Source organism: Trachymyrmex cornetzi, unplaced genomic scaffold, assembly GCF_001594075.2.
Source record: "Trachymyrmex cornetzi isolate Tcor2-1 unplaced genomic scaffold, Tcor1.1 scaffold248, whole genome shotgun sequence".
NCBI classification, from domain to species: Eukaryota; Metazoa; Arthropoda; class Insecta; order Hymenoptera; family Formicidae; genus Trachymyrmex; species Trachymyrmex cornetzi.
In genome coordinates, this window is record NW_017297144.1 from 1,365,839 (window position 1) to 1,390,772 (window position 24,934).

General features: G+C 38.5%; 1 protein-coding gene across 1 annotated transcript; it reads right to left on the minus strand.

Moving 5' to 3' along the window:
* Positions 1-1,341: 1,341 nt before the first annotated feature.
* On the minus strand, positions 1,342-24,934 carry dnt (tyrosine-protein kinase Dnt). The gene is made up of 8 exons (XM_018507868.1): positions 24,392-24,934; positions 6,858-6,985; positions 3,631-4,040; positions 3,366-3,551; positions 3,014-3,152; positions 2,500-2,792; positions 1,932-2,091; positions 1,342-1,683 (listed from the first exon to the last, which is right to left on the minus strand). Exons 1-8 carry the CDS (start codon positions 24,489-24,491, stop codon positions 1,435-1,437), a joined length of 1,665 nt encoding a protein of 554 aa, XP_018363370.1. The 5' UTR covers positions 24,492-24,934; the 3' UTR covers positions 1,342-1,434.

The following is a 24,934-nucleotide window of genomic DNA, read 5'->3' on the forward strand; positions in this document are numbered from 1 at the left end:
ATGAAACATCGCAGAGACCGCCGTTAATTTTCTCATACGACACCGGTACTGTTGCCATACGAATTACAAGACTCGTTTAAGACATGACATATGGCTTTGACGAACGGTTTCCGAGAAAACAGAAACTCTTTCCGTAACGCGTTTACACCCTTCCTTTCACCACGAGAATACGCTGGCCAGAAATAGCTGGACGGTTTAAAACGATGCTTTATTCTAGAAAGAGTGACATTTACGGTTGTTTTTGTAGTGATGGATCAGTGAGAGGGTGGATGTAGACAAAAGTAACGATGCTGTCATTCTGTATCGTATAGATAGAAATTTATTGGGCTCGCAATGCTAACGCCTGTCTGTACAATTATAGTCTCGCGTGCTAACTACGTCAATTATGTACAAGGGATTCTTTCGTTTAGGCGCGATTCGTATACTCATTGATAACGTGTATGCACACGACGCAAAAATACATTATGTACAAAAATACAAAAGAGAAAGAAGGAGAAAAGGTATTGGCACACTCGAAATACATTTATGTAGGCAAGCAAAGCGCGTATCACATGGCTCAGATTCGCCGTTTCACCACCGGCAGTACAGGTTTCCGAAAATGGCGGTGCACGATCACGTACGTTCACCGGTTTTGGTTATCGCGGGTGACAGAGGTCGAAGGAGCGCCTAACACGTGGCGCAACAGTGGGAGTTCAGTCTTAACTTTTACAATATGAATAATTCACGCGATTTCTACATGTGCTTATTTACTACACAAGACAACGTCTTGACAAGTTTGAAATTAAAAATATACATATATTCCTATATAACTATTAGAAATATACATACATTTGTGTATGATTAAAATTTTATATTATTTTAAAATCTCTTTGTATGAAAATTAATAGTAAAATTTTATTATAAATTCGATTTTGACCGAGAGTTACTCTTTAAGCGATTTATTTAATTGCACTGTTTTGAAAAAAAGTGATGTGTGTATGTGTGTGTATATATATATAGCTATATATATTCGGATTGGTAAAAATTATGTTTTAAACGTGTTTTAAACATGATTTTTTATAATACTGTTTAAAGCATGAATGAAGCATTAAAGCATGTTTAAAAAAATACAATGTTTTTTTAAAGAAAAAAAACATTTTTGCCAACTCTGATATATATATATATATATATTTATACATATATGTATATATGCATGCATATATATTAAATTAGAATCTATTATGTCTATAGGTCTACTATACATGACTACTATAAATCGCTTAAATTATGCGAGAACCTAAGTACTAAAGTGATATATACACATATACGTTTTTATACTAAAGTCTCAATAGGATTCCTTTGAATAAAAATTTCGATATGTTTAAAAATTCAATGGAGAAATAGCAATCTAATAGCAAAGTTTAGTCCTATTTTACAGCCCGTAAACACGCTCGATTAAACATATCGCGTTAACTGCGTGTGAAAATCTTGTAAACAAATAAGTAATTGACTGAATGTTGGCCTCTCTTCTGCTGACATCGCCCAACAATATGCCATCACTGCGAACAACTCATCCGGACAGTTTATTGGCTGCGCCAACCTGTATCCCTCTCGGAGATAGGATGCCATTTCGAATGGATCCACTTCTCCATAAGGTTGTTGCGCCAACGTCGTTAGCTCCCACAAAAAAACGCCGAATGCCCACTAAAATTGGAGAAAATAATATGATAAAATGTCAATATAACAAGTATCATTTTGCGTGTCACACATCATTTTAATATGATCATTATTGCAATATAAATCGTGAATGTGGAATACAGATTTCAATTAAAATTTTAATTCGTCAAAAAACAAAAATATTTTTTTAATGATAATTTAAAACAAATAAATTAAAAGGGTTAATATTTATTTTTCTGTAGTATTTTTTATATTAATTCATATATGTTACTCACCACGTCAGAGGCTGTAGTAAAAGACTTATTGAGTAAACTTTCTATTGCTAGCCATTTAATAGGGCGATTTTCGTTATCGCCGAGGCAGTGGTAATCCTGTGGAAACAGATCTCTAGCCAAGGCATTATCCGTGATTTGCACTCTCAAGTCATCGTCCACCCTGAAACATGAAAATCCGTGAACTTGAGACGATGATCATCGGGAAAAGATCACGCAATTTCATTACCGCATCGTTATAAGTTGCTCTAAATGGAAATCAGACAGATACTAGCAATTAAAGCCTTACGGTAACACACTGGTTATTAAGTCTACGCGCAATTAATTCGGTAACGAGACGTAACGACTGCAGCTCTGTATGGCAATATAAAACCTGCCATAGAAAACCCAACCAAGCTATATTGAAAGCAATATATCTAGCAATAAAAATTATACGAACACTGAAAAATTTATAGAACGTAAAAAATTAAATCATCAAGGAAGTAATGCAAAATATATTTAGTCGAATAATGTAGAATATTTTTAGTGATACTCTCGGGAAGACTTACAATTATTTATCATTCTTACTTACACGCAATTTCTGGCAGCCAAGTCTCTATGAACGAGCCTCTTTCTGTGAAGGTATTGTACACCTTTAGCAGCCTGAAGTGCCATTTCGACGACTTCCTGCGTTGTAAGAGCTCTCGGAGGCCCTTCGTTACTAAACTTGCACCTCAATAGAAATCTTTTCATATTTTTGTAACCCGTGTGGGGGTACAGCAGAAAAGGCGCACTTCTGTCCTCAATGGAAACACCGAGGACCGGAAGTAACGCTGGATGACTGAGTCCATACAAAGCTAAACCTTCTCGTAATAGAAGAGCAACCTTTTCGAAACAAAAAAATTATACTTGAACGTCATCTTAGTCACATTTTAAGACAGAAAATTGTCTCTTTCAAATAAATAAGATACATTATTTTTTTAAAAACGTAATACGAATAAGATATATAGTTAACATATTTTATTCTTTATTATTATTTATATTGATTAATTATTCTCAAGAGATCTATCTCATTAGACACTCTTTATTATTTCAAATTAACTTACTTGCGATTGGGATGCATGCTCGGCAGCAGTTTTTACCAGTACGTCCTTCGGAGATAAAGCGCCTTCTTCATGATAACTGCCTCTATACACGCGCCCAAACGTTCCCTCCAATTCAATACTAATCAGACGCACCCTGCATCTGTAATACGAAGAAGATTAATTATTTCACTCGGTTTTATAATTTTTCTATTTTGGGGTATTATTTATAATTCAAAATGCTTATTTTTATTGTGAAACAAATAATTAATCTATTTCTAAAATTAATACTCATTTAATCAGATTTTTGTAAAAATACTATTTGATATTTCTTCTTAATTAAATTAAATTAATTGTTGATTTAAATAATAATTACCGTTGTACGGTGATTTCTTGGATTCTTTCATGAAGTTCTCTGTTAGGTCGATCATCTAGTCTTCTATAAGATGATCCTGACGCAGCAGAGGTAGGTGGAGGTGTTTCTGGTGACAAAAAAGTTTGCGCAGGTCCCACTCCAGTGCCTCTTTCCATACTGCACGCTGAACTGAGTCCTCTGGATTCTCTGTAATTCATAAATCTTTTATTCATATTCAATAATTCGGTCAATTATTCGGTTTTTTTTAACGGTACGTTTCACTCACTGTAGAGGATCTCGATGTCTTCTAGTCTTCTTATCACGTACGTAGTAGATAATAATCAAAACGAAAATAGCTGCCATGAACGCACACGCGCAACCAATTGCCACGTAGAAAATCTGACCACCGGAAGTGGAGTCAGGGGCAGCGACTAGGACTTCTTCAGGTTCAGTGGGAGTCTCTTTCAAGTTCATACAAATTTTTTTTCGCTTAAACTCCAAGCTAGTCATGTTCTTTCTTGATACCGAGACGTTTATTCGGAGACTGAGGTCGACCTCTATATTGTAGGGCCCGCAGTGCAACGATAAGGCCCATGTTTGTAAACCACCAACCGGTATCTCGCCGATGTGGGAAATGTTTAAGGAACTACTCAGCGCTGTAGGATTGCTGATATCCACGAACATCGTATATGGCAGCTGAAAGCATCAAGAATTCCATTTTTATCTTATTACTGTCTGACTCTCTCTGTATAAAAGTTATTAAAAAACTACCAACAAATCAAAGTTTATATCATATAAGTTAATCAACGAATAAATGCATTTGTAATGTAGAACGAAGTGACGAAAGATTTGAGAAAAGGAGCGCACATAAGAGCGTTCAATAAGTACCAATCTGAACTTTAATTCGCAAAGAATACGCAAAACAGACGGAACAATGTTGAAGAGTGTGAGGTTTGGCTGGCTACCGCTCCGTCATAATCTCAAGAACGTTGAACTATAATCTCGAGCGTACCATTCTCGGAAGACAATTTGTGCTCAGCGAGAGCAAAGCGAGTCCAGAGGATTTGCGAGAACAAGAGTGGAAAGAAAATGGAGAGGGTAAGGGGTGGTAAGGCTGGTGGAAGAGGAAGCGAGACTAGGCGATGCAGAAGCAGCAAGCTCGCAGCTGATTACTAGCTCGCAATGATGATCGGTTCTCGGCTGGCCACGAGGAGAGTACCTCGTCAACTTGCCAGCTTGTCGCTACTGCTATCTAACGCTCTCCTGCGGTCTTTTACGGCCACGAAGACCGTGGCTGGCGCACTATGTGGCCAGCCAGGCAGATTCTTCTAAATGGACTAGCGGATTTCCAGTTAAGAATTTTAGATGGCCGAGAAATGAGATTTTTTCGTAATCTCGATTCTTAATATATATATTTCAATCTGAAACTTTATTAAAATATAAAATCTAGACAATAATAATGGAAGATAAAGGAATAATTATTTCTTTGTTTAATAATAATTGAGAGAATAGGAAAAGAAATATATATAACTATAATTACAACAATTAAAATATAAATGTACTTGATCACCTGCACTTTTTTTAACAATAAATACTACTACGTAATTACTTGTGACAGATGGCACGACAACAACATTGTGATGAGTAGGACATTAAAAAAAAGTATCCTTGGTTAAGCCTTTGTACTTTTGCAAAGGATGTCAATTTTCATACAGCTTCGGAAAAATTCCCATATACCGCGTACAATTCACACAATGTAGCTTCTGCAGTCTCTCGTTAATTTTCAAATCCGCCATATGCTTCATTCTCAATACAAACGACGTTGCGTGATGCGCGAGGGAAGGAAAATTGCTACCCGCGCTATACAAATACCCACGCAGCAAACGTCTGATCGAAATTGAATGCGCTGCCTGGCGCGCAAAGCCAGGAGGATTCCCTTGATAATTCGACGTGTACTGCGACGCGTCCGGAAACCGCTTTATCGAGACACAATTCCCGCAGGTTTGATGGACAGGCGCTGGTTTAAGTACCATTCAAGCCACTCGGTTTTGCCGCGGAGGTGACGGATGTCTTTGCGTTGCTCGTCAGTCTTCCTCATCTCCTTCTTTAGTCCCCCCTTCCCAGTTGTCTGCTATATGCCGAGACAACTGGAAGAAGTGGATGGACCACTTTGTCCCGCTCCTGGATCCATCCTTTTTTTCCGCGCATCGTCGACGAGTCAATCGGACACCCCGCCGCATTCTGCCCACTTTTCGCCGCCACTTTGTCAATGTACCACGGATGTCGACGAGCAGCGGGCAGAAGTGGTTTGCGTAGTTTCGCCGATGACTCATGAATGAGAAAAAGAGAGACAATCTGGTTTCGATTTTATATCCCGCATGAATATGCAGCTGCGCGATTCTCACCATCATAACTATCACACCGTGTCCATCGCGTCGTTATATTAAGAATAACATAAAATTAATTCGCACGGTAGGATACTCATTATTTATTCGGAATATATTATTTATTCAGAACAAAAAGTAGAAGAAGTTTATAGGTAGATTCTTAGTAATATTAACAAATATATACAATGAAAATAAAAGAGAGAAATATTGATGCTAGACGAAAAGGAAATATGGGTTTTTAATTAAAAGACGAAAAGGAATCTAAGACAGTTAAATTGTTTCCTGATAAATGAATACATCACGTAATTTCCATCGCACTACGATTGAATATTGCACATTTTATTTGTTCTTCAACAGAGAACTCTACGCCATTGCGATGCGCTGAGAACTTGAAAAACTGTAAGAGGTACGATATGCCTCGATAATTTCGATAAGTACGCGCTATAAAGACACGAAAGAAACGCGAATAAAGATCGGCTAAAAGTCTCGAATGGCTGGACGGTGTGATCGCTGAACCCTGAAAAACGCTGAGGTTCGTTGGATGAGATCCATCTCTGAAGTGTCTTACGTGCGGTGACGCGAATTCCTACGTTAACGAGCAATTTCAGCATTTCTCAGCCGCGGGCGACTTTAATCCCGGCGAAGAAGCGCAAAGAGATGCGGGAGGAATGGTAGAAAAGTCAGAGGAACGTAAATAAGAGACATAGAAGCACTCGCCGAGAATTGTGCACGTAAATATCTTGCGCATGGATAATTCTTGTCCTCGACTACCACGTTATCTGCTCGCTTTAAATTTTATTCCTTCAAATCCTTTTGCACTTATTCTTGCGTAACATGCTAACTGGGATCTTAACGAAAGTCAGAAACGCCTTCTGCTCTAAATATTTTATAATTAACTCGTTTTAAAGTTAAATTTCTAACTTTATGAGAGTTATACGGTACAATTAATGTAAATTAAATTGTCAGACTTTCAAGGTATATTGCTCAACAATTGCATAGTTATGTCTTCATTTAAACTTTTGCTATACTTATCTTTATTACTGACGCCTTTTTACGGCACAGTCTGTACAATTATGCGACAACTTTAAAATATTAATGTCCATATTATTTCATTATATGAACTTACCGGTCTACCAGCGAGATTTTCCCATGTGAAGTGGAGCTTCTGAATTAACGCTGGTACAGGAACGACGAATTTCATAGCGTACTCATTTACGGTCCCTTCCCTGACGTAAAATAATTCTCCATCCAGTCCTGAAATACATAAATTTATTTTTTATTAACAAAAAAATCTATGTAAAGAAATTGAACGTGCAAATCTTTGTTTATATATAGCGTGACTTATTGTGTTTAAAAAGAAGAGAATGTTTATCTGTTTATAGGTTTTATCCCTCGTGGATAAAAAATTATCTGATACAGATTACGAGTGGATGACTCATTCGGTTCCACTCATATTACAATTTAATATAGCGTGCGGTTGTCCCACAGATCTGCGAGAATACTGTGTATCGTGTGACTTCAACATTAAAAATGCCTACTCGTATATTTCAAGTGTCACGGAAACGTGATGAATAAATTTGAAAATAAAACTATATAAAGTGCTAAAGAAATTATTTCCCTATCAATAGCAGAATTTTAATTAGTATTTAAATTTATAATAAAAAGAATGTACGAACATTTTAAAATAAAATAGAAAGATAAAAACAAAATTTTTAATTTGAATAATAAAATTGCTATGTCTGTGTGACCTTTTTGAAAGTGAATCAAAATCGCATTAAATGAAGCAAGAAAGATAGCTTTTGTAAACATACATACAATTTTTCTTGGAATGTACTGTCGCATTATTAATAGTTTATTTAGAAATTAATACTATATAAAATAATATAATACTTTAATCAACATTAGGTTATTTAAAAAACAAAAAACTTGTTTACCTAAATTATTTTTAAACACACATAAATAATGAATACTTGCAGGGATACAAAGCATAGCTAGCGTACGGATAGAACAACAAATTGCCGCGTGATGCGTATTCGCTTCGCTAAATTTTCGCCCATCTCATCGGACCCACGCTTAACACATATTATGCTACCGGACGACTCAACCGAAGCGAAGGTTGGCGTGCGGGAGCTGCAAGGTTACGTGGGCGAAATGGCGAAGGAGTATCGGGGAGTAAAGAAGGAGAATCTGCCGTGGAAGGGACCGGGACATGGGCACACGTCGTGTTCTCCCTCAGCGAGGGTCTATCCTTTGCGGTTGTATCTGATAGCGTGCTTAACGAGCCACGAGTTGGATTTTTAAGTCACCCGAAGACAATGTGCCGCACTGCCCCCACGGTCGTGTCTTTGCCTTCGGTTTACCTGGCTCGTTCGGCATCTCCCTGCTTCGCTCTTTCTGTAGTCCTGCGGCCTTTACCGGTTTTCTGCATCAGATATCGTATACCTACGACCTCGGTACCGGTCGTTTTTGCGACCAGGTTCCTCTCACCGTCCCGTGCGGGTGCCGGTCGTGGTGATCGTAAGAAAGATAAAAAGCGACCCTGCGAGTGTCCTTTCAGAAATAGTTATATATTTTTATAGTTCTGAAAAATCTGTATGCATCTGTTGGACTACCTGCTTAAAAACCGATTTCTCTCAAGAATATCAAAAGTGGCATAAAAGGAATCAACAAGAGGCACCAACGGCAGGTGTGCTTATATAATGCCTTTGAATGGCGAATATTGACGAATATGGTATTAAGCAAACAACCATGAGGCGTTCGTTGTTATTTCCTTTCAGAACTTCGCTGCTTTATGAATAATATACGATTCAATTCACAAGGATAAAGGTCTAATGGATAATAATTAATTGTACGCATCGGTACGTTTCTGCTGGATAATCCAATTCGCGCGTATATTCCCCGTAGGGTCTTTCATGGTCGTTAATCCGACGCAGTCCACTCCATTCCCGCGCGTTGGAAGGTAAAGTGTAATCCTTCCGGCATCAAAGATAACTTCATCTCGTCCCTTCGTCGCTGACGACGCTCCGAGTATGACCTCGTTACCGCGGTTTGCCTCCACCTCTTATCTAGTCAAGAAGGGTGGCACCAACCTCTTCGCACTCTTCCCTTGCGATTATGCGGGAACTTGTAAGCGGGTGGAAGCAGGTCGTCGGGTACCAAAGATTCTTTGATGTCGCTATGTCTACGGTGCGAGCGCGAGAGCCAGAAAGCGACGAAAGGGACGTGCGAGTTGGTGAGAAGGATAAGGAGAGGTTCAAAGAGGGAAAAAGTCCTTTCAGTAAAGGCGTCGACCCTTGCAACTGCTGCCAGGTACAATTGTCATGAGGGATTGTACGGAACTATAGACACTTTTTTTCACACAACTCACACCTACCATCCTGTCCACCGTCCACCAACTACCGATCGTATCTGTTGAATCTAATACGGAATTATTGCCATTTTTACAAGCCTTGATGGTAGATAAGAAGCAGAAAGAATTTTTGGACCACTGTTGAATTTGACCGTTCTCTTTGTGCGCAGATAAAGATCTAGGATTCCTGTGGTGTATTTTATAGGAAGGCGCGACTGAATCTTTATAACTTAATATAAGCGATTTTTTACTAACAGGTAAATGGAAATAGTATATCGTTAAAAAAAGAAGAATTTTGTAAAACGTTTATTGAAATTGTGAGAATTATTTAGTATTCAATGAAAATAGGATCTTTTTTTTTTATATCGTATTTAATAATTAATTTAGTAAAATTATAAGCTTAATAAAAGCAAAAATAACTTTAAAATCTTATTTTGAATTAAATAAAATTAGAATAAGTCGCGCATTAGGAGTGTGTAAAGCTATGATTATCAGGCTACATCTGTTTCAATTAGTAAAGACATTTAAGACACTTCCTTGAGCGCACAGTCGCATAAAAAGAATTCGTAACATTACAGATTAACAATAATAAACGATGTATTCACATTCACATGGAAATATTTAAGTACCTAAAATTCCTCTTAGATTTTACCTCTTATTTGTTGTGTATTACAGATTAAAATGATCAAAGTAAGAAAAAAGTAGGACAGATAAATAAAAAGTTTATTGCACTACTCATGGAAGTATGATATCTCTAATATTTCAAACTATTTGAAGGAAACTATCGTTATAGTACAGTCTCCAGTTCGCTCAACTACTGTCTGTGGAGACGCAATAATTCTAAAGAAGTACTTTTTACTTCCCTTGAAAGGACCGAATAGACGTATAACAGAAAAATGCTGCCAAGTACGAGCGCAGCCGGAGCAATTTCACACGCCACGGTATTCTGCACTGTCAAAATACGGCATTGAGCTACGTTGACGAGTAGAGGTCGAATAATAGAGCGGATACTAGGGGTGAGAATAAGACGTTTAAGACAGTGAGGGGTATTATTAGAAGAGGTAACCATGTCTTTGAGGGAATTCGAAGAGATCAAAAAGAATCTACAGAAAATGTTTTAAAATAATAGTTTAATATATAGAACTTTACCTTAATATATAATAAAATTAAATTTAATTAAATATGAGGGATTACAATTCCATTTATCTTTTTAAATATTTATACATGTAGGATTAACGTGTAAATCAACACAAATCTATTAAGAATTAAAGAACAATACGTAACATGCGATTTTTAAAATCATTTTATAAGATTTCCTAAACTAATTTAGAATTTGTCTTTATTTTGCAACACAAGATACAAATATATCAGTAAAATTTTATTTTAAAATTTTTAAAGAAATTTTATATGTTCATTATTTCTTAAGTAGAATTTTTGAAACAGAGATAGAGAATGTGCTCATGATGTAAAATAAAAATGAATGCTGAGCAAATAAAACGAGTGAATGCTTGCATAGCGTAAAGGCGCGAAACCAACCGCGAAATTTTGCGGTGTGACGTGTCCTCCGCTGTCAAAATACGGTATTGAATAAAGTTGACGGGTGCAGCTCCGAGACTGGTTGAATAAAAGACCGAATCTTGAAGTGCCAGGCCCATACGGAATTGCCTTCAAACAAGGTCTGCCACCGGGGGGGACCGAGAGGGGGAGGTTCTGGGTCAGAAACCCAACACCTTCCGAATATGAAATCCGGTACGAGTATAACGAGATCCTCCCGTGGCGAGGTTTTTAAAAGCGGAGACCCGGGGCAGACAGGCGAAATATTGGAAGAGAAAGAGGGAGAACGAAAGAGAGGGAAATACAGATGGTGGCGCAGGTCGGAGGAACAGGAAATATTGGATTCACGTGACGCCTACTCACAATGCAGTCCGCATGATTTTCAGTCGATTCCCGTTTCATGCCGTCGCGTCTTGTACATTAATAGCGTGAACGATAGGATACCGTGGATAGAATATTGAGATCTCGAATGGATCTATTATCGAATGTAACGAGATTATAGAAGAATTTATAGGCCAGTATTCGTAGTCAGTTCTTATTTTAAGAACGTCTTAAAAATAATATTTTAAGATACTAATACAGTTCTTTAGTTGGTTCATGACATCTTAAGGCTGTACTTAAAACAGTCTTAAATATAAGACTCGACTATGAATATTACAATCATAAGAGAGAGAAATACTGTTTTATTTCTCTCTTATATTATAAGAAAGACGGCTATCGTGGCATTGAGAGTTGCATGACTGCTGTCTGTGCCAAAAATCCCGATTCAAATCCATTCACATCAAATTTTATTTGATCACCTCTCAGAAGGCAATGGCAAATCATCGAATATCTTTGCTGTGATAATTTCTTCTGCTATGGCAGTTCAGATCCAACGTTGAAAACTATCTCATTTATCAGTAGACACATGAAGAAGAGGTCATCACATCTCTAACAAGAGATAACGGACTGAGAAGAAGAAAGAAAAATGAGAAAGACGAGACTGTCAGAAAGAGTTATTATGTCGTTTTTTGAAATGTATCTGTCATTTCGTCTTTGTTTTTTTTTTACTTTGTAATAGATTGAAGTACCATTTCACATACATAGGAATGTTTATTTTATTTGCGACGTCGATTCTGTTTTGCACAGGGGTGGTTCGCAATTGCATCCATCACGCGCATCGTGATGGAAAGGGTGATAAATCTCGATATTCCGAATCTGAACACGAAGTCGCTGCAGACGTACGTTCAACGTGCAACGAGCGCAAAAGCCCGCCGTGATTTATGACAAATTCCGCCCCGCGCGTAAAGACCGAAGTTTTCTGAGGAAAGTCCGGTGTTAACGTGCTCCAAAAATGATCCGCGAGCGAGGTTAACGACCAGATCAGCACCAGCTGGCATATACCCGCCGATATCTCGGCTCGCTGCCTCGAGAGATCTAATAACGCGCTCGCCTCTGTATGCGTACACGTACGCCGCATGTGTACACGCAATTTCACGTTCACAGGCACGCGCGTACGTGTTGCTGCTGCCGCTGCGCGAGATATTTTTCACTTTCGCCATCGCGAGCAAACGACGTGGGCGTCTGTACACAGGGTGACTCAGATGCCACGCCCTTTCTCCTGATTACGGATCCTTTATCCGAACTTCAAAGAAATTTCCTCGTTAATATCGATTTTCAACAGTAAGCATCTTAACACTCGAGTCAATCCGATTTTTATTAAGACCATTTTATTATCTAATTATGTAAATTAATAAAATTGATAAAAAAATTATATATCAAGTTAAATATATCTGCATGTGACTATTGATGCTTTAATATTAAAATAATCATCTCCGTGTTTATCCTATTTAAAAAAATATGTAAATTCTGAGACATCCCGCGTACCTGGCGCACGCATTCATGGCCACATATCGCGACTCCCTCATCCACGTGCAAGCCGAGTGCATATATATAATGCAGGAGGCTGGCTGCTTAGCATATATCGAACGGCCTCCCTCCCTCTGTGCCGACAGGGGTCTCCTGAATAACCCATAAGTCCTGGACAAGTCCTGAGCGTCGTTTGTACACTCTCTCCTGCTGCCTTCCCTACCTCCTCGACCAACGTCGAGTCCTCCTCTGTCTTTTAGCCTGTTCCCTGCTGTCTCCTCCATCTGCTTTCTCTTACTCCCTAAACTCTTCTCCTCGGGCCATAGGTTAAATCCAGGAAGGCGTAACTTCGCACGACATCAGTTATAAGTCACTCCGGAATAACATTAAAGAGAAGTAAAGATAGGTATATAAGATGCAGACAGAAGAAAATTTAGGGGGAACCTTTAGCTAGGTTGCCGTTTCTGGGATCGTTCAATGGACCTCCCAACATTGCTTACGATCTCCGGAAGGATTAAGGAAAAGTCGTTCGACAGATGTATTCCTTTACTTTAAAATCTTGTTCGTCGATTGGATTAAATTGACGGATTTATAAGGTTTGTGAAAAAATAGGATAATGCATGAATGTGCTTCGTCAACGAACTTGTTTATTTTTACTTTTACGAGACTATTTTTAGTGATCACAAAAGAAATTTAATCCTTTGCAGACGACATGAATTTTAACTCTCCCATCACAACAGGGATCTTCGAGAAACAGAACAAATTTTTTATTGTCTCGGATTATATAAAACTTTGAAAGAATTCTTGGGTATACTTGTCAAAACTTTAATAATGAATTTCTATCATTATAAAAATCGGTATTTTATTAATTTTTTATAGATTTAAATTTATTTCTCAAAATATCATATGGTTCCTTAAAATACTCCAGTTGCCGGTGGAAGATTAATATCTCTAGGAAAAACCCTGTTGATAATATACTTTTGTAACAGTTTTTCTTTTGTACATAAAATATGGTAAAAGTACGGAGGTACTGCTAGTATATATTTTAGGCAATATATACACACATTCTGTAAACGTTATTCATCATCAAACCGCGAGTCATCCATTATGATCAGGAGTCCATTCTTACTGTGGTTACATTCAGAAGTGGCAAGTATTCCCGAACAAAGCGCATCGTGGCGTGGAATAAACTCCGCATGGATCCTGCGAACGATGCATCATGCATAACGACCGCGGTTTAGGTTTATTTGTCGAGGGGAGAGAATAGTAGCGAAGCAGAAACCAAGCAAACGTCGCCGGACCAGGATGCAATTCTGGCACATCGAAACCTAAAATAATATTGTTCGCGAGGCACCCTCGTGGTGATTGCTCGAGATGCGACTGCACAGTACGTCGTTATATCGGACACCAGCCACGATCGTTGATGCGACTAAACAGGGGTTGACAGATGGGTGGGCTGATTGAGATGTCGTCGGTGCTACGACATATGGCAGCACTAGCTGGCAATCAGGACTTGGACATGAAGAGGATTACGACAACTGGATTTATCACGACAACCGGATCGAGTATGTCTCTCTTTCTCTCCCTTTCGCAGCACGTTCGTGTGCAACACGAGATCGAAGAAGCTCGTTAAGGCCAAGCCCGCGAGGACGTCGAGTCGGAGGAACGATCCGCGTGATCCTTTTAGATCCGTTTCAAACGGCTTTCTTCGGATTTAATCCTTCGAGCTGTCGGCCGCATCACGTTGCACAATTATTCTGATTCATTTCCTGATTGCATATAGCAAACGTTTTCCAGTTCTTTAAGACCTTTTTTCTTTCGAAACAATTTTATTACCTCACGAATTTAATATGGATGAATGCAAGAGGCATATATTATGCTTATGTACAAAAAAAGTTGAGGATTAAGATGTAAATTAATGTCTACAATCAGCGAGTATAATTACATTTATTTCTTTACATAATATTGAGAGAGAAAGAGAGAGAGGGGGGAGAAGGAGAGAGAAGAGAGATATCAAATGTTATTTTAAAATTGTATAAGTCGAAGATATTAATTATATATAATATATAGTTACTTTCTAAAACACGTTTCATTTTCGTAATTCGCGCGAGAAATGAGCTTTTTTGACAGTTGTAAAAAACTGACCTAAAAATACACGTGTTTCGCGAACATGTCTCTTCGCGACGTCTCTAGAGGAATCAATCTTCTCGAAGGATTCTCCACTGGCAGCATGGAGGGATTGTCAAGCGCGATTTATCACTGCAGTCTGTAAGGGGACAATTCCTACATGGGTCCTAAAAAGAAAAAAAAAACAGGAAAGAGAAAGCGAGAGGGAGAGAGAGAGAGAGAGAGAGAGAGAGAGAGAGAGAGAGAGAGAGAGAGAGAGAAAAAGCATACGGTCTATCCCTCGCTATAGGATCCAAAAGAAATCCCAGAATGGACACCAAATGTGATGGCATCTCTAGACCACAGGCTCCGAAATTTTAAAGTTACCTACCGGTGTGTTCCTCTTCTTGGCGCCGATGGCCCGATAAGACTCGGCGAACACGTTTCAAATTTCGTCTGCTGTCATGAAGATGACATGGAACACGACAGGATACTCGAAATGTAAAACCCTCGTAGTGCACGAACTGCTCGAGAACAAGTTCTATTTTTATTGCGCTGATAAGTCATCTAGAGAATTGTTCGACACAACGCAATTTCGATGAAGACAAAAAACGTTAATACCGAAATATACTTCAAAACTCGATAACAGTCTGCGCTAAATTATAATCCTCTTACAGACACGGTTGTTATTAAAGCGAACGTCAAGATGCAATATTCGGATAAGAATAAACGTGAACTGTGAGATCGTGCGATGTTTGTACTACGGTATATTTCAAACTAAGCTTGTCACTTCGGATGAGATATAAAAGAGAAAGCATTCCTTTTCCTACAAAATAAATATTTTATGAAATTTTTTTTTCATCATTCTGAATGACAGTGGCTATCGCTTAGGGACCCATTTGTCAAAAACTGTTTGTGGATACGAGAATGCAGGTTCGCATTCTTACTTGCCGAGTCATTCTCTATAAGGGCCGATGATCCGTGGAATAGACGTTAGAAAAATATTTTCTTCGGGCAGGATTGTGAAGTTAGTACCGGACCGAATGCGCAAAAGGACGAACGAATACGTTCGAGAGGACGATGGAGCGAAATGTTAGAATCACGTATATTGAACTTAAGAAGGGCCATATTCCACTGAATCTTTCGAGTGTTTTCCACAGAGGACCATGAGAGACGGCGACTCATCTTCGAGGAGCAGATGCTCGTTAAGATCCTGTCACTCAGGGCTCGCTTGGATGAAGGTTGCAGTGGTCTCGCGCGCGGATGAGGATTAAAAGATTCCCCGCGAGGATAACAGCGAGAAATTGATGGATATTGCCGGAGGTACGGAGCAATGAACGAAATATGTATAGACAACCCAGAGATAAAAGAACGAATGCTGCAACTGTTAATTAAAAATAAAATCGCGCGAATGCTTTTAAATTTAAACTTCAATAGATGTTTTATTTCCGGACCTTTGTAGTTTGATCTAAATATTAAAGTTGAATAATTGCATTCTTTTAACTTTTCAATTTAAGATTGTACGAACCACTGAATTAAATATAAAAGCTTTAATCGCGGGAATGTATAATATATATATATATATATATATAGTACGTTTGTGCAATTCAGCCGAATATACCGTGCCCCGTGGTACAAAAATGCAGCGGTTTTAATTATTTCCAACATGCTTTTAACTTTGCACAGTGTAACGATGTGAGATCAAAGAATCACGGAGAAAGAGGGAGTATTTTACATTTTGAGAAATATAGGAAATGGGTTGGTTTCAACAAAGCTTTGCGACAAATATTCCGTCGAATGTGAACTTTTCGTAGTTTCCGTGAAAATTCTCAAGAGAGAAAATTCTCAAGAGAGAAAATTCTCTCGAGAATTATCACAGAAGGGCATTGGCAGAGAACTGGGGTGTGCATTCGTTTTATCCCCCGGTCTTGAAAACCCTCGGGGCAAACGAGGTCTTTGCGAAAGTTCCATTATACGATGATTCGATTGATACTGCCTACAACTTGACACAATTACAAATTTTATCTCTGCACTGAGAACTGTAATTTAGGAATTATTCGGCAAGTGGTATTAGAAATAAATTTTTATGTACTATGTGTTTTCATAACATCAAATCTTATCAATATTACATCTATATTCAACAACATGCAGCAATATCTCTAAAATTTAACTTAAAAGAATATTTTAGTAATTTTAATGTATTTTAATTATAGGTCAAGATAAAAAGTATATAAATTAAAAATAATCAGTATCTATAATATAAGAAATAAGATTACACAGAGATGATTAAAAAATTTTTAATTGATGTTTTTTCTGTGAAAGAAAAACGTCACAATGTATATTTAGGAATTTACGAAATCCAACTTGTCAAAGCTCAAACTTTCTGTTGTCTTTACGAGAGAAAAGTAACACGTATTACCAAAGAATCGAGACTCGGCAAATCGTGTCTGCGTTGCCTAAGTTGTTTTTTCTTTCCAAGGATTTCCTTCTTTCGACCCAAAACAAATAAAACGCGAGAGACTGCCCAGCATTACTCCATCTTCCTCTTACTCCTGTTTTCTTTTTTCTCCTCGGAAGAAAATCCACGGGGGTTCCGTTTCTTCTCCCTACAACGGCATCTCATGTAAATGTCCCACTCATACAGCGACAGACACGACCCTGATGGTAGATGCCGAACGAGCGAACGAACCCGCGTGCGCGCGCGCGCGCGCGCGTGCACACAAGTTGAAAACTTAAGGCGCAGATCTTAACGAGGAGTCGAAGATTGATGCGGACACGGGCGCAGCATCCGCCCGGACCCGGTCCATCCTGAAATCGTACACGCGCGTTTCCTGTCTGCCCCTCTCTCGTACCTCATCATTCTCTGTCATTCGCGCGCATAGGTAGATAGATGCATCGCCGGCGCGTCGTCGTTGTACGTCCCCCTTTTCGCTCTTCGTGCGGCGCATTGATCATTATAAATCTGTAGTCTTGCGTTCTCGCTCCCACGCGTTTCTCGGCGCCGAAACGAGTCTCATCGACCATCGCGATATTTATCGCTACCGGTCACCGGCGGCCTCTTGTCGTGGCTCCATCGGTTCGTTCTCGATTAATGCACATCGTTATCACGAGGCACGCATCGACGACGAGTACAGCCACACCAATCCCTACGCCATTGTACGAGCATAAACGTTTTCACGGGGCCCTGGTCGGGGCCTTTGAAGCGGCCCTACTCCACGGGTAACATCAAGATGGGCCTGTCAGGCCCTAACTAGCTAAGGTCGAGCCCAAGCCGGACTCACACGAACGAAGAGACGCCTCGGGCAGAGTGTACGCTGTTTTCGTGTTTTGACACGGCCTTCTGACGGGTGACGCTCGTTCAAATCGGTACATTTAATATATTTGTCGCGCTATTGATTTCATAGGTAAATAGTATTGTTTTATTGTATTGCGAATAAATGTAAACGCGAATAAGTCAGGGAGAGTAATAGAATTTACTTGATTAAATAATTGCACAAATATCACGTTCTAAAGATAGATTTCATCTTTTTTTTTTATTGCAACGTTATTACATTATTGTATAAATTAAAAATAACATCTAGTAGTTGAATAAATATACCTATTACATCAATAAATAATTTAATTGAGATAATATTTCTAGCACACAGCATATAAAATATAAAAAAATAAATTTTTTTTTAAATATAATGTGTTGAGAGTTATTAAAAATAAATTGAGCTCATAAGAGCGATATGATTTTATTAATTGTGGGAAAAATACAATATTAAGATTGGAAAATAATTGTTTACATTAATTCTTTTTTCTACATTAATTATTGTTATATGTGTATGGTAATTGTATCTGAGCAATGATATATAACAGAAAGACGAGGCAATATCAAATTGAATTTACATTCGGTATTATTAAACAGGAAAAATCCGAATGGAAGGAGTATAAAATTATGTCGCAACAAAATAATACGATTAATGTTATTAAAAAGACGACATGAAAAAAGCGAAGAGCCCGAGTAAAATAATGGATATTTGAAACGGAATAAGTGGAAATGAAAGTATCCTTCCCAACGCTTGCGACGACGACGAACACGGCGAGTAACACGATCGCGAGAATCGATCGGCGATTAAACGTAATTTACTTCGCGCCTTGAGCAGCGTGAAATCGGAGAAGGAAGAATGTAACTTGGTACCGGTAAAATTCCGAGTTATCTTATCCGAGTTAACGCTATACGATCCAACGGAGTGGTAGCGGACGTGTGCGGGGCCCCACTGCTTCCAGATAAGTTCCAAATTTTAAGACCGTGTCTTTGCCACCTGCTTACCACTTGCGGCGCAATTTATCGTCCGCCATTATGGCCAGGAATTTATACAACGGACAGCCGCTTCTCATATTCAATACCGCCGTGGTTATTCTTCCTCCTCATCCCCGATTATGCGCAGGTAACCGTTTGGAACGTGCACGATCGAGATCGATTTCTCAACCGCGGTCGATCATGGGGAACGGGCGGAGAAAACAGGAAACTCTATAGGGAATACGGAAACTGGAAACCTTATTCCACCGTGGTTTGGAAAGCTCGAGGCCCATATGGACTGCAAGAGCCGTTTTGAAATCGGTATCGGGGGGTTCATCTGAGGACTGGTCTTCTACCTTGGTACTCGGGACTAAACGAGAAAGCGATAAAAAGGAGAAGGTATGAAAAAAGGCAACGAAGAAGGGACCAAGGAAGGAAAGAAGGAGAGAGAGAGAGAGGCGCGACCCTTGCGAGAACAAAACGAAAAGGAGTGACTGTCGATTATTCGGTGTCTAAACAAACTAGAGCCGGTCCTGCAAGCATGGCGCGGCGCCCCACGCCGCCGTCGCTTAACAAGGACCTCGTTATAATATTTTATTACGCCTCTCGTATATTATAATGCCATGCTGTGCCGCGCAAGGTTTCCTGCGGGCGAGAGGTCGAGGTAGCTTTCGCGTAGTCATGTAGTCGTAGAAATTTACTGCTGTGTTTCGTAGAAGGAATTGGGTACCCACCCATACACACATTGACTTCGACGGGGCCCATCGTGATCAACGAAGCCATGATTGAAAACGTTGGTAGAATGACTTATCACGTTGTCAGTCGGATCTGCATATATTGACGAGAGTGTATTTCGCTTTCGAGTCGTTTCAGCCAACTCGGCCAAGTATAAGGTATGCATGTTTCAGACATCGCATTTGACCGCCACGCGTGAACCTCAAAGAATGCAACTCCACCCGGCTAGAACGTCTATTAATATCTATTTACATTAAATCGGTACGTCGCGTCGATGTTTCTATGTCGATTCTATTAGCGTCGACATTACAGAGCATTCTATTTGCACATTTTCGATATGTATTTATAATTTACGATATGTATTTATAATTCTTTAAATATAGAGGTACAATAGAAATATTTTGAAGATGTTATTTCACATAGTCTCTTAATTTTTATTGTCTTGACAAATTACATAAAAATTCTTTAAAATTTAAATACATAGTTAACGTAATGCGCAACTTCCTCTTTTGAACATACTCAATTATGAATAATCTAAGAAACGAATTTACATGTAATGCAATTAAAACTTATGTCAAAGAATTTAAATACATTACAATTATTTTTCCCGGACATCCGCCGTTGATAGCAACGAATGTTCGAGAAATGCGTGTTTCGTTACGCGAAATGTTTCGTAACAGATTTATTATATATTTTTCGGGGTATCATATACATATATAAAATTCATATAATAATTTTTCAAATTAATTTTACAGGCTGTTAAATAATTGAAATGGTTGAGAATTGAGTTTCTTTGTTATTTTCATTTGAAATTTAATTTGCGTCCTTTAATATTTAAATGGAAGTATTTGTTGTTTATTTGTTGTTTATTTGTTGAATTATTTGTAGAATTATCAAGGTATCACCATACACGTTATAGTCCCATTATATAATATTGCTATGTACGTTATAGTACAGTTAAATAATTTAATAAATAATTTAAATCATCGTAAACTTCCTTAAACGATGATTTAAATTATTTATTAAATTATTTAACTGTACTATAACGTACATACATAGCAATATTATATAATCGAACTATAACGTGTATGGTAATACCTTGATAATTCTATCATTTAATTCTGCAGAGTTTATTACATTATGGTTTGCCGAACGTTTGTGCTGCAATGAGGTCAATGAGATTGTTGTGACAGATACTAATATGCATGCACGGCTACAATGAACGGTGTGGCCAGTTGCAACCATGCAATTTTGTGCGCAGCCATAAATCTTTATCTTTAATTACAACGCATCATTTGCGTGATTTAAAACGTTCAACGATCGCACCTCTCTCGCGTTGTAATAAATTATTGAAGTGGAAACAATATAACTCATCGTATAATCACTCGTTTTATATTATTGCTATCACAGCATTCTTTTTCTCTCTCGCAATATTACAATTATATAACTTTACTCAACATGTTTTATTCCGAATCAGCATTTTAAAGATATCATTAGCCTAAAAAATTTTTATATGCATTTTCTGTAATGGAAGGAGGATGTTTTTTTTAAAAAATTGTTTATCGCATATAAATTCTTATATTATTCATTAAAGTTTTCTTTCGACCGGAATACGACGCGTGTATTACAACTCAAATCGTCACGTTTACTCAGCTTGCACACGTCGAGATTCAAATTGTGTTTCCGCATGTAGTCGACGCGTCGATGACTCTAACGCGTGCGAAACGTGCTCGAGACGCTGATCGAGAGGCGAAACGTGCAATCCCACGCGCGAACGCACTTCTCTCGAGGGCAGTCCCGAACGGGTTCAGGTGTCGCAGGCCCCGCGCGTCATTCTGTATCCCTGTCGTACCCCACGATAAGAGGCAACGAAGCGAATGCTTTTCGTGGTCCAACGGCCCGAAAACGAATTACCCTCCGTCGTGGAAGTTATCGAGGAAATATTGGAAAGCCCGCGTCGCCGCGTCCCTAGTGGCCCCTATTCGTTTTCTACGCGATGATTTGAGTGCGTCGGGCTGAGCGACGATTTCTGACTAACGTGGCCCACGAATGAAAGCCAACGAAAGCGTACGGTGGCGATAAAGAGGATCGAAAGCGTGAGAATGGAACAGCTGGATAGATCAGATCGGAAGAGGAAATGGCTTTATCGCGCTCAATGGGTGGCAATGTAAGATTACTGCGTATGAAGAACAGAGTACGACATTTATTCTTTGTGTAAGCGTACCTTTTTAAAGCGCATTATATAAAATTCTATTACGTACAGCTTAAACGCGTACCATAATTCCTCACTGATTTTTGTTTCAACTAAAATAGATTTCAGCGTTAATAAAATCCGTGGATTTTTCATGTAATTTTACTTCAAATACGATACATTTTTCCTCAAAATAAAGTTCATATTTCTAACTGCAAAACATTTGTACAATTTTAACATTTGTTTTTTAACTCTAATTAATTATTTTGCCGCAGAGTACAAAAGTATATTCAGAGTTACGATGAATTAAAAAGTAATAGGCAAGTTTGTTAAAATCAATGCCTTGTGTATATTCGCGATAGGATTTTTTAAAATAAGAATTGAACGAGAAATTAGTGTTGTTCAATGAAATCAATTTCTCGTGAAAGCGAGACAGTAACGGAAAAGCAGAGTGATGACAAGTGAAAGGTTGTGTTCGTCTTCCAGTCGGTGTTAAATGGCTTGTAGCTATGAATAGCTTCGAATTCTCTTGCAACAATTCAGGATGTCTGATACATCGAGTCCGTAATATCGTGGCGAACATTTCAACGCTCTACCACACCGCTATTGATATTCGCTGATTATGCATTGCAACGCGCGGTATGCTTCAATTACGATACGTGGTTAATGAAACAATTGCGTGTACGGTGATGACAATTATTCATGAGTAATTTAGAGCTTCGGTGCAATATAAGCTACTGACGGGCAATTATTTATTAATATCCAATACTTAATTACAGTGTGCTCCAAGCATTTATCGTTTTATCTGAAATAGATTTTCGATGACTTTACGTCTCGATGTAACAGATGCCCAGAGGCTTAAAAGACGCCGAATCCCCCTGCACCCAGTTACCTCATCGCAACAATCTTGTTTGCCGCAACACTGCTCGTTCGAATTAAATCACTATCGATAATACGCCGTTAACAGCCCTATCTGATAATTGCGCGTGCTACGTTGAGAATAACCACAAAGTGGAAAACGATCGCTTTAAAAGGGAATTCCGATACGAGATATGCGTGACGGCCAATTTTCCTGTTCTCAAGTCGTCCCTAACCGGATTTATACTTGAAATTATACCGGTTTTGTACCCGAAGTTATTACCGTGCAGCACAGAAATGAGGGACGAATGAAGTCCGAGGTTTTGCTCTCGTTGAAGGAATACGATTAACACGTAACCTCGGAAGAAATTGATGCTATTATATACTTCAACTAAAATGTAGTTCTGAATTCATTGAGATATGGACAGTACGGCTTGTTGAATATATCTTTTGCGAACGTATTATAGGTATTTTTATTTAAAACTCTATTTTTTACGATGTATTACCTCTATGACAGGATCGTGTCACAGACCATAAAATTAGATGCCTTATATGACGTATAATTTATTAACATTTATACGGTGTTTTTTTTTACTTTTCTATAAAATATGGAACGTATTTTTATTCGCTGTATTATAAAAAAATATAACGCAAAAGAGAGACACGCTGAAACATATAAATGTTCAAAACAGCGCAAAGCGAAAATAAGATATGTAATACATAGATTCAACACTGAAAAATAAATTATGTCCAAAGCATAAACATTTTGTTTTATGTTTATTCATATGTTTGTATGGCAAATTTAAAAGTTTGAATTTCTTTGTTTGCAGAAGTTATCTTTGTATCTTCATTAGAACGTTACATTATCTTGAAAAATATAGATTTTATAAATCGATTGCTTTCTGTTCTTAAAACCTTGAAGAATGGTTGAGCTTTAAAGAAAGTCTCTTTAAGAAAGATTCACTTTTTACCCGCTTAAGAAATAACAATGTTCAATGATATTTTTGTATATGATTGCAATTTATTACGTATATACACAATACTGCTTTAAAATTACCTAATACATGACTTTGTGAATTGTGTGCGATAAAACTTGAACATTATTAGATATCTCATATCACTTTGGAGTATATTGAATTGCGCAGACAGTGGCAAGATTCTCTTTTTATGCTCTTCTGTTAGATACTATTATCTTCCATGAGATAAGTTTAAAGTTATGCATCGAAGAAAACTGCAATAAGCATGTATATCGCAAAGAAACTTCTCTCATTGTCGCTTTCCATAATGCTCGAACTTATCTCGTTCTCTAAACTTTTTATAAATTAAATCTAAATATTAAAAATATGCTTGTGAATCTTAATTGGTTTATATTATTCACTAGACGAATGCAATTTTTTTCAAATTGTCTTGTAGGTTTTTCAAATTGATTGCCTTTAACGTGTACAATAGAATTAAATCAACAAGTTAACGTCGTCGTAGAAATTTACATATTTCATATTTCAATTTACATATTTTTTCTCTCAATAAATCAATTCAATTAATCTATATAAAAACGTAAATAGCAATAAAAGAAAAAGCAAGCATAACGATTACTTCTTTATCGGAGAATTACACGGATCTTCGTTAATGTAGCAGGACAATAACCAGCGAAACGACTGAACGAATACCGGCCTCCTACTCTCTCGCCTCTTCATTGCCCTACGAGTCTTGTAAAGATCAACAAAAACGTCTTACCCAGTAGCCTGTGAACCTCCGCGAAGCTGAGGAAGAGATTGAAGTAACTCTCGGCTGGCCGCGCGATGACGAACAGCAATATCACGAGTCTCCAGAGCATCGTGGCCGCCACGTGACGTTTGTACTCGTGTATATATTTACAGCCGTACGCGAGAACACCCGCACAACACTCGTTACGAGTTGTCCCACACGCCGTTCATATTTCGCGCGATGCAAATCCGCGACGCGGGGGTAGCCACCCCGGCACACCACTCCGCTTGTGCACGTGACGGCTTTTTTCTCGGCCGCGTGCAATTCCGCGCGAAAACGCGCCGGTCCCGACTCCCGTTTGACAGCTCGTACACGGCACGCGCGTTATATCCGACGCAGGGGCACTCCCACACGCGAGAAATGCGCGATCCAGGCTGCTTCGACGTCCTAATGCTCTTCGACGCGTGTCGAGAGACGCGCGTACAACGAAATCGACAGGAACGGTGCAGCAACACGGAATGGTGCGAGCGAAGCGGAACGCTCATCGAGAGCGCGCGGCGTGCCTGCCTCGTG